The sequence below is a fragment of the Musca vetustissima genome, unplaced genomic scaffold, assembly GCF_032173495.1.
Source record: "Musca vetustissima isolate MV318-11 ecotype Yass unplaced genomic scaffold, APGP_CSIRO_Mvet_v1 utg83453, whole genome shotgun sequence".
NCBI classification, from domain to species: Eukaryota; Metazoa; Arthropoda; class Insecta; order Diptera; family Muscidae; genus Musca; species Musca vetustissima.
The window spans coordinates 70,983-83,181 of NW_026887576.1; the positions used below are offsets into that span (position 1 = coordinate 70,983).

Sequence of the window (12,199 nt, forward strand, 5' to 3'; positions counted from 1 at the left end):
ACAGACTGAAAATGTTATTTGGATAAAACAAACCATGAAGTGAGTAATGGGCATTTAAATTATAAATCGTTTTATCATCTGGAAAAAGTCAGAGACTGGGATAGGATAAATGCATATACACCACTATTTTTTTTTTAAAGATGGATGGAGGTGATCGATTGTGGAAAATAGATAACATGTCAACACATTATAATTTTTGAATTGTTGTTACTTTGCGTAAAAATTGTGTTTCAAAAAAATTACCACCATTACAGAAAACAGAGAATTATTTAATAACTTCAATACAACTACTACAACATGGACATTTCATGCTAGCATATAAAAAATATCAGGGTTTACCTAATTTAAAAAATTAAATTTAGTAAATATTGCAGCTGTATATAGGATGCTTACTAATTGATCATATCTAAATTTTAATTTGATAACTTCAGCAGGGGCAGCGAAGCGTCACGGGTTCCACTAGTATTTTATAAAATCCAAATATAAAAAATCGGACGAAAATATATATCTAAATCTGAACCGATTTCAACAAAACATCCCGCGTGTCAACCTGCTTTGTTCAATCGGACGAAACTATATATGGGAGCTATATCTAAATCAGAACCGATTTCAACAAAACATGGCATACGTCAATCTGGACCCAATTCAGTACGCTATGCAAAATTTTGTATCAATCGGGAAAAACTTGGAATTTTTGTGCCCTATTTACATAAACTTGGACGAATGTATATTTGGGAGCTATATCTAAATCTGAACCGATTTTCTCCAAATTTAATAGAGTTTGTCCTTTGGTCAAATAATCCAAATCGAATCATAAATCCGACCTATACTTTGTTTACAATTTAACATGGACAAACAGACGGTCGGACTGACGGACATGCACAAATCGACCCAAAAAGTGAGTCTATGCATATTCTCAAAAGGAGTCATGAGTCTATCTCGATTCTTTTGCCTGCTACAAACATATGCATAAAGACATAATATATATAATTTCAGCCAATATATATATAGTCTTATAAAGAATATATGGGGTATGAAGTGAATATGTTATGCTAAACTAATAAATAAATTTGTTATGGGTAACCATATGAATCGTAAGTACACCTTTCGTTTGTCTTTTCGAAATTAATTTTCACACTTTCCAATTAATTGAACACTCCGTGAAATGTAATCCCAAAAATTCACCTGTGCATAATTCAACACTAAACTACATTTAATCTTCCCTTCCCCCTAAACTCCCCAGAGAACCTGAAAATTGTCTTCTGTCAACGAAATCCTTATTAATTCCTCTTCAAAAATATTTTTTATTAAAAAAAAATCTTATTATCAGCATGCGAAAAGCACAACCTCCTTCTCCCAAACCTTATTTCCCATTTTTCATATTTTGTCCCACTCCAAGGGTTTTTTTCACACCATGTTTCATTTAAAAACCATCACGTAAAGCTGATTATCCAATTTTGTTGTACGTTTATTATTTGAACATGTGTGACTGTGTGTGCGTGTGTGTGTTTGTGCGATGTATGTAGGACAAGTGGTGCGGTCGGATACGTTGCATTGCCATCCTTGCAGACAAATACATGTGTATAAGTGGCACATATACAAATATTATTACATTTCATGTGTTTACATTTTTTTCCACCACAATGCCTTTTTACCGTCTCAATATCATTTGTGTCCTTGTTATTGCTGTTGTTGTTCTTGGAGGGGATGGAGATGGCGGCATTGGCCTTCTCTCTTCAATATCCTTATAAATGGAATATTTGTTAAATATGCATGAAATAAACAAACAACAGCAAATAACACACAAACCAATGTACGAACGAGCGGTATAAAAATGCTTCTTATAACTTGAAATTATTCTTTATGATTATGAGCCGTGTTGCATTAGTAACAACCACAACAGCAACAACAAAAATATTTTGCTATGGCGTGGTATGGGGCACAAGGCCAATGTTAGTTACCAATTAAATAAAAATGTGTTTGTGTCTATGTGGTGGTTGGATTTCTTTCGTAGATTGCCAATACTTGAACACGTATTGAGTGGCGGAGGAGGATTACACCTGAATCCCTGTGAAAAGGATACGGAATAAATAATGAATGAAAAAAAAAATAAATTTAAACAACAGCTGCAATTTCTTAGCGTTAACGTTCGTCCTTTCGGCGTCGTCATCGCCATCTAATATGTTGGAGAAAAGAAAACAACCGTTAAGTCCTAATTAAACCGTGAAATTCGAAAACCACGAAACAAATGCAGGGTAATAGGTAAATATTTGTAATCCTGTTCAATTTGTGTGTGTGCTGCGTAATATTGGAAGTCTTTGCTTGTTTGTGTATATTTTTTGATATAATGGTTATTATAACAACAGAGGGTGGATACATACGTATATTTTTAATGGTATTTTAAAATATGTTTGCTAAAAAAATGTGTTTTTTTCACAAAAATACCCTGATATATCCTATAGCCAAAATCACTGAAACTTTCTTAACCAGTAAGGAAAGTTCAAAAGTCGGACGGGACCAACTATATGATACCCTTCACCACTTTGGGTACATACAAAAGATGCTCATATGTACAATATCCTTTTGATAGAATAGACATATCATCTTTGGAAAACTTATTTCGACCTGCGTACAAAAATATTTAATCTAAAATAAAACCAGTAAGGAAAGTTCAAAAGCCAAAATCACTGAAACTTTCTTAACCAGTAAGGAAAGTTCAAAAGTCGGACGGGGCCAACTATTCACCACCTTTGGATACATACACTGCGTATCATAACTATAGACGCACCCTTAATTCAATTGGTATGTTAGTTGAGAAATAAAATGGACCCATTAAGTTATTGTTCACAATAAAACGATCAAAAACACATATTATTCAACAAAAATAATTAATTTATTCTTTATGGTTTCGCCGAATTCTGCACTTTCAAAATTGCTGGTGTTGCATAACTATAGACGCACTTTTACAAAATTAGAAAAATTATTTTTTTTAAACTTCAATAAAATAAAATAACTTTTATAAATAATGGGTAGGTCCTCCCTTATTTTGAATAAGTTCAAAAATTTTATCCATCACACTGTTGACCAAAATTATTCGCAAGTCTTCGTCGATTGACCGCCATTCATCGAAAATCACTTCTTGGAGGTAAAATACAGTTTGGTATTGGAGGTTTTCGGCATAGACACGATGAGTCAAGATTCCACACATGTTCTCGATCGGATTCTGGTCGGAAATTTTAATATTTTTCGATTTTAACCATACTTGAGTATGGCGACTTTTATGAACTGGTGCGTTGTCCTGCTAAAAAACGAGTCCTTGATTGTTGCTGCTTTCCCAAAATTGCAATAATTTGTCTTCCAAGACTTGAACGTACTCCATTGAATTTATCCGACAACATGGAAATGTCAAATAAAGCATTCCGTGGCTATAAAATGCTCCCAAGGTGGCGGTTACCTAAATATCGTTATTTCTTAATACGATATTTCGGTGGTGGTTCCTTAATGGACTTGGGAGCATTTTATAGCCTTTATTTGGCATTTCCATGTTGTCGAATGAATTCAATGGAGTACGTTCAAGTCTTGGAAGAAAAATTATTGCAATTTTGGGAAAGCAGCAACAATCAAGGACTCGTTTTTTAGCAGGACAACGCACCAGTTCATAAAAGTCGCCATACTCAAGTATGGTTAAAATCGAAAAATATTAAAATTTCCGACCAGAATCCTATCGAGAACATGTGTGGAATCTTGACTCAACGTGTCTATGCCGAAAACCTCCAATACCAAACTGTATTTTACCTCCAAGAAGTGATTTTCGATGAATGGCGGTCAATCGATGAAGACTTGCGAATAATTTTGGTCAACAGTGTGATGGATAAAATTTTTGAACTTATTCAAAATAAGGGAGGTCCTACCCATTATTTATAAAAGTAATTTTATTTTATTTAAGTTTTAAAAAATAAATTTTTCTAATTTTGTAAAAGTGCGTCTATAGTTATGCAACACCAGCAATTTTGAAAGTGCAGAATTCGGCGAAACCATAAAGAATAAATTAATTATTTTTGTTGAATAATATGTGTTTTTGATCGTTTTATTGTGAACAATAACTTAAGGGGTCCATTTTATTTCTCAGCTAACATACCAATTGAATTAAGGGTGCGTCTATAGTTATGATACGCAGTGTATAAGAGATGTTAATATATACAATATCATGTAGATAGAAGAGACATATTGTCTTTTCAGAACCATTAGAATGTAATAGGTGATCTACATAGATACATGTGTGATCTACATAGATATTTGAACCGATTAAAACCCCATACATATACCATTTTGAAATCTATGAAATATTGCAAGTCAATTGGATTCTTTTATGTACCATTTGTATAAAATCGAGCATGTACGTGCGTATAAAATTTGTATACTGCAGCACAGTGCGTTGTCCACAACTTTATATCTAATCTACACCGATTTTTGCAACTTTGGTACACATCACTCTAAACACATCTCTGCCAAATTTCGTGTAAATCGAATAAACATAGGCTCTTTGGAGCATCATTTACATAAAGTCGGGCGAAAATATATATGAGAGCTATATCTAAATCTTAACCGATTTCATAAAAATTTTATAGACATAAAACTGGACTTAAGTCAGTACGCAGTTAATTATACCCTTCACCACACTGTGGTTCAGGGTATTATGTCTTTGTGCATATGTTTGTAACAGGCAAAAATAATCGAGATAGACCCATGGTTCCTTTTGAGAATATGCATAGAATCACTTTCTGAGTCGATTTATGCATGTCCGTCTGTCCGTCCGTCTGTCCGTCCGTCTGTCCGTCCGTCCGTCCGTCTGTCCGTCCGTCCGTCCATGTATTTTTGTTAACAAAGTACAGGTCGCATTTATGATCCGATTTGGATGAAATTTGGCACAGGTCACTTAATTGGCCCAAGGACGAACCCTATTGAAATTGGAGAAAATCGGTCCACGTTTAGGCATAGCTCCCATATAAGGGTACCCCAAAATTTTCGGTATTTTGAGGTTCTTGAGCGCGTTTTTTAACTGAATTCGCTGAAATTTGGTACTTTGAGTTCTTATTGGGTAGCAAATCTCTCTACCAAAAATTATAAATAAAGGTCCATTTTTTCGGATAGCCCCCATATAAGATTACCCCCAATTTTCGGTATTTAGGGGGTTTTGATCGCATTTTCCGACCGAATTCGCTGAAATTTGGTACTTTGTGTTCTTATTGGGTAGCAAATCTCCCTACCAAAAATTATAAATAACGGTCCATTTTTTCGCATAGCCCCCATATAAGGGTACCCCCCAAATTTTCGGTATTTTGAGGTTCTTGAGCGCGTTTTTTAACTGAATTCGCTGAAATTTTGTACATTGAGTTCTTATTGGGTAGCAAATCTCCCTACCAAAAATTATAAATATAGGTCCATTTTTTCGGATAGCCCCCATATAAGATTACCCCCAATTTTCGGTATTTTGGGGGGTTTTGATCGCATTTTTCGACGAATTCACTGAAATTTGGTACTTTGTGTTCTTATTGGGTAGCAAATCTCACTACCAAACATTATAAATAAAGGACCATTTTTTCGGAAAGCCCCCATATAAAGGGCACCCCCAATTTTCGGTATTTTCGGGTTTTTGGGCTCGTTTTATAACTGAATTCGCTGACATTTTGTACATTGGGTTCTTATTGGGTACCAAATTACTCCACTAAAAATTATAAATATAGGTCCAGTTTTTCTGGTAGTACCCATATAACGGTACCCCCAAATTTTTGGTATTTTGGGGGTTCTGATCGTATTTTTCGACCAAATTGACTGTAATTTAGTACGTCGAGTTCTTATTAGGTAGCACATCTCTCCACTATAAATTATAAATATTCGTCAATTTTTTCTGGTAGCCCCCAGGTTTTGAGGTTCTTGAACCAAATTCTTTTTTCTGGTACAGGGTATTATGTTTTTGTGCATATGTTTGTAACATTCAAAAATAATCGAGATAGACCCATGGCTCCTTTTGAGAATATGCATAGAATCACTTTTTGAGTCGATTTAAGCACGAAATTTGGCACAACGTAGCAAATTAGGTCTAGAATGATGTTTGTAAAGTTGCCTGAAAATCGGTTCAGATTTATATATAGCTCCCACATATACTTTCGTCAGATTTAATGTAAATGGTGCACCAAAGTCCCTATATATCTTTCGATTTGCACTAAATTTGGCACAGCGTAACAAATTAGGTCTAGAATGATGTGTGTTAAGTTTCCTGAAATCGGTTCAGATTTAGATATAGCTTCTATATCTGACCAAATGAACAATTTAGTATCGGTTGCAGAATGACGTGTTTATGGTTCCAATTTCATTTTACTGGTCCTTTAAAAATGCGACTTCTGTTAGGATTCATCTGTTGAATATACTCAAAGTGGTGAAGGGTATCATATAGTCGGCCCCGTCCGACTTTACTACTTTCCTTACTGGTGTCTTTGTGCATATGTTTGTAACAGGCAAAAATAATCGAGATAGACCCATGGTTCCTTTTGAGAATATGCATAGAATCACATTCTGAGTCGATTTACGCATGTCCGTCTGTCTGTCTGTCCGTCCGTCCGTCTGTCCGTCCATGTATTTTTGTGAACAAAGTACAGGTCGCATTTATGATCCGATTTGGATGAAATTTGGCACAGATTACTTAATTGGCCCAAGGACGAACCCTATTGAAATTGGAGAAAATCGGTCGACGTATAGGCATAGCTCCCATAAAAGGGTACCCCCAAATTTTCGGTATTTTGAGGTTCTTGAGCGCGTTTTTTAATTTAATTCGCTGAAATTTGGTACTTTGGGTTCTTATTGGGTAGCAAATCTCCCTACCAAAAATTATAAATATAGGTCCATTTTTTCGGATAGCTCCCATAAAAGGGTACCCCCAAATTTTCGGTATTTTGAGGTTCTTGAGCGCGTTTTTTAATTGAATTCGCTGAAATTTGGTACTTTGAGTTCTTATTGGGTAGCAAATCTCCCTATCAAAAATTATAAATAAAGGTCCATTTTTTCGGAGAGCCCCCATATAGGGTACCCCCAATTTTCGGTATTTTCGGGTTCTTGGGCACGTTTTATAACGGAATTCTCTGAAATTTTGTACATTGGGTTCTTATTGGGTACCAAATTACTCCACTAAACATTATAAAAATAGGTCCAGTTTTTCTGGTAGTCCCCATATAACGGTACCCCCAAATTTTTGGTATTTTGGGGGTTCTGATCGTAAATTTTGACCGAATTGACTGTAATTTAGTTAGTCGAGTTCTTATTAGGTAGCAAATCTCTCCACTATAAATTATAAATATTGGTCAATTTTTTCTGGTATCCCATATATAAGGGTACCCCTCAATTTTCGTATTTTGAGGTTCTTGAACCAAATTATTATGTCTTATGCATATGTTTGTAACAGGCAAAAGGAAACAACATACACACTTTTGAGAATATGCATATGCGATTTAAGCACGAAATTTGGCACAGCGTAACAAATTAGGCCTAGAATGATGTGTGTTAAGTTTCCTGAATATCGGTCCAGATTTAAATATAGCTCCCATATATATTTTCGTCCGATTAAATGTAAATTGTGCACCAAAGTCCCTATATATCTTTCGATTTGCACGAAATTTGGCACAGCGTAATGAATTATCTCTAGAATGACGTGTGTTAAGTTTCCTGAAAATCGGTTCAGATTTAGTTATATATCTTATATATATTTTCGTCCGATTTAAGGTAAAGTGTGCACAAAAGTCCCTATATACCTCTCGATTTGCACTAAATTTGGCTCAGCGTAATGAATTGGGTCTAGATGTGTGCTAAGTTTCCTGAAATCGGTTCTGATTTAGATATAGCTTCTATATCTGACCAAATGAACAATTTAGTATCGGTTGCAGAATGACGTGTTTATGGTTCCAAATTCATTTTACTGATCCGTTAAAAATGCGACGTCTGTTAGGATTCATCTGTTGAATATACTCAAAGTGGTGAAGGGTATCATAAAGTCGGCCCCGTCCGACTTTACTACTTTCCTTACTGGTTTTTTTTAAATCAGACTATCCTTGCAAGTTTGGTGCACTATTTACATAAAATTGCAAAATTGCGTTTCAATGTAATAAATATATGGGGCGTGGTGCACCAAATTTTATAAAATCGGACGAAACTATATATCGGAGCTATATCTAAATCTGAACCGATTTCGAGAAAACTTCACAGACATAAAACTGGACCCAAACCGGTACGCTGTACAAAATTTTCTTTCAATCGGACAATCCGTGGGAGTTTGGTGCCCCATTTAACAAAAATCGGACGAAACTATATACGGGAGCTATATCTAAATCTGATTCGATTTCAACAAAACTTTGTATACGTCAATCCAGACCTAATTCAGTACGCTATACAAAATTTTCTTTCAATCGGACAATCCGTGGGAGTTTGGTATATATGGGATCAATATTTAAATCTAAACCGATCTCAGCAAAACTTCGCGTACATCAATCTGGACCAAATTCAGTACTCTGTGCAAAATTTTGTCTCAATCGGACCAATATTGGCAAAACTTCGCGTACATCAATCTGGACCAAATTCAGTACTCTGTGCAAAATTTTGTAGCAATCGGACCAATATTGGAAGTTTGGTACACCATTTACATAAAATCGGACGAAACTATATATGGGAGCTATATCTAAATCTGAACCGATTTTCTCCAATTTCACTAGGGTTCGTCCTTGGGCGAAATAAGTGATATGTGCAAAATTTCATCCAAATCTGATTTTAAATGCGACCTGTACTATGTTCACAAAAGTACATGAACGGACAGACAGACGAACAAACGGACATGCATAAATCGAATCAGGAAGTGATTCTTTGCATATCTCAAAGGGAACCATGGGTCTATCTCGATTCCATTTGCCTGTTACAAACATATGCATAAAGACATGATACACTGTACCACAGTGTGGTGAAGGGTATAAAACACATACAAATACCAATCTGAGACATAGGAATTGAATGTCAGTGCTCCATTTACATATAAAGTTTATATGGGAGATATATCTAAATCTGAACCGATCCTAACAGAACTTCGCATACATCAATCCAGACCTAATTCCGTACGATGTCTTAATAGGACTAAATCGGACTTAAATATATATAGGAGCTATATCTAAATCTGAACCGATTTCCACAAAATTTCGCGGTCGTTAATCTGCGGTAATTTCATACGGATGTCAACCTGTAGTAGCATCAATACGCTATGCAAAATGTTGTCTCAATCGGACACACATTGACAGTATGGTGCACCATTGACATAAAATCGGAGGAAATTATATATGGGAGCAATATCTAAATCTGAACCGATTCTAGTGAAACACTACATATATAAATTTGGGCCTAATTCAGTACTCTGTGCAAAATTTTGTATCACCAATATTGGCAGTATGGTACTCTATATACATAAAATCAGACGAAACTAGATATGGAAGCTATATCTAAATCTGAACCGATTTTTCCCAATTTCAATAAGGTTCGTCCTTGGCCTAAACTAGTGGCATGTGCCAAATTTCATTCAAATCGTTACACCAAATCATAGACCTGTAGTTCTGGTAATATTAGCAATTAATCTAGAAAATTGAAAAAATACTATCATAACTAGTGAGAGCTCGTGAGTACAACAGACCAACAATGTGTATATCGACATTGAATTTTATTCTGAACAAAACTAAATAGGTTGAAGGATGTGCGGCCAGATCTAAATTTTTATATTCTCCATCACGTGGTGTGCATTCAAAATTCCTAATATTGGTCGGGACTTTTAAATTGACACTATTTTATCGCAATACTGAAACCATAGTCTTTAATTTTTAGGCCTTCTCATTTGAGCCTTAAATATAAAACTTTAATTCATCCGAGAACATAATATTTCTACACTGATTCGGATTCCAATTGCTAAGTGATTTACAAATTCCGTTTAACTTCTGACAATTTGTTGATTATTTTTTTCAAAATAAATTTTTCATTTATTATATTTTTACTTTATGCACAATAGCCGGATTTATCTGGTATATTCATCGGAAACTGAGGCACACCGAAGAAAATAAAGTGTACACAGCCGACTTGTGCCGGGAATGGAGTCATCCAATCATGTTTCATAGTGAGTTAGTAGGAGGAATATGGCCGATAGATCAAAATAGTGTCAAGTTGTATCATAGTTTAGACAATTACCTTTAGATGGTGCCATGTGTCGAATTACATTTAAAATGTTGTGATCGATAGCAGAGACGCACACAATAAAAATTATATCGATAAATGTTATAAAAAGAAGATGTCGCTCATTAGTTTGGTTCGGTAGACAGCGTTATTGTGATGTAGATATATAATCATGGTTCTGGTAAAACCTGAAATTGTTGAGCAAAATACTAAAAAACTGGCTCCATAGAATTAATGGATGGTCCTCAAAGACAACAAATATATATTTGTAGGTATTAATTGCTATTTTCAATTTGTACCCGATCTTATACCAAAGCCCTATTATCAGTCAAATTCTCCTGAAATATTCACCAGTGGAAATGGCGCACCGGAAGATAGGGTATTACTATCATATATGTGGAATTTTACCATCTTAGAAGTAATCCTAGTTTAATTACCCTCTTTCGTGTGCCATCAGGTAAATTTTCTTCTTCAATATTATATTCCATTAAAGATTTTGTCATCGACCTACTCGAATATTCTACTACTCCTATGTTAGTTACATTCGTTCTTGTCTATTTGACTTCAATTAAGAATACACAAATATTATTTGTTGAAGAAATTAAACAACTTTTTGCCATGGTAATCAAATAAACAAAACTAAAAATAGTAAATTCTCTCCAATTCATTGCATTTGTATTAAGTATTCCATTGTAGACACCTCGCTTTTGCTGGCAAAATACTATACAATTTTAAATCTTTATTTTTAGAAGAAAGTCTTAAAAAAACGATGTCGAACACATTGGAGTTAACGACAAATCCTTTCAAAAGGCCCATGAATGCCCTACAGAAGCAATGGTATCGTATATTGATAGCACGTAAACTGGGTTACGGCTCACCACGTCAACAAGCTGAAGTGACAGAGGAAAGCTAGTAAGTGAAATGTGTGTATATGAATGTGTGTGTGTGAGAGATTTTCTTTTCATTCCTTTTCTTTTGACGAAATTGTGGTTTTGGCCAACAAAAAAGAAATGAAGCCAGTCAAAAGGATAGGCTAAAATGTATTTAGAACTGATTGAATTTCCTGTCTTTGAATGTGTGTCTGTGTGTGTGTTTCTTTTCGTTCATTCATTTCTATGCTCTTCCGTTTTTTTTCTGGCTTGGTGGAAATGTGTTGGAAATTTGTAACTTCTGGCTTAAATTTCCGCAAAAATTATTTACCCTTTAGCCAGATAAAATGCCGAAAACGCTACCAACAATCCTTCCATCGTTACAATCGACAATTCCGTGAGGAAATCAAACAACTGGAGGCCATGCAGCCAAGTGCCATTGATGCCATGAGATTGCACAGGTAAGGGTGTGGGACAACTGCACCTCAACTTAATGTTGCATTATCAGTTCCGCTGTTTTTTTCTCATTCTCTCAAAGAATTCATGCAAATCACATTGACCCCATTCCGTTTTGTTTTTTTCTCTTCTTCTTCGTTTCTCATTAAATTCTAATGTTGCCGTTGTTTGTGTGTTGAAGGACCTTTGCCATTACAACACTTTGGTTACCTTTGCATTCGTTACGCGAGATCAACTTGACACTGGAACAACTTGAAAAGGTTTTGAGTGTCAAAGAAAGGCGACGCCTACAGCACATCCTGAAATATGGCATTGGCAACCATCGTTGATGCTGTGTGACTTCTTGGCAACAATTGTTGCAGTCGGAGAATGTTTGGCGAACAACAACAAAAAAGTTGTTACACCTTGGCTGATGTAATGTAATTTGAATACTTTTAAAAAAAAGTTAAAAATAAATGCAAATGAAAAAATGTTACATAGTTTTAAGTAGTACATTAGGAGGAGTACAATTATTGAGAATATGTAATATAACCTGGAGAAAAATTGAAAACTTTGTTCGGACTCCAAATGAGACAAAATAAGATCTATGTGAATGGTATATTATGATTATAAAATAGACAATTCAAGGG

General features: G+C 35.0%; 1 protein-coding gene across 1 annotated transcript; it reads left to right on the plus strand.

The window, feature by feature from the left end:
* Positions 1-10,998: 10,998 nt before the first annotated feature.
* Positions 10,999-11,917, plus strand: LOC133335134 (uncharacterized). Its single transcript, XM_061543438.1, has 3 exons — positions 10,999-11,157; positions 11,453-11,575; positions 11,752-11,917. Exons 1-3 carry the CDS (start codon positions 11,015-11,017, stop codon positions 11,897-11,899), a joined length of 414 nt encoding a protein of 137 aa, XP_061399422.1. The 5' UTR covers positions 10,999-11,014; the 3' UTR covers positions 11,900-11,917.
* The last annotated feature ends 282 nt before the right edge of the window (positions 11,918-12,199 follow it).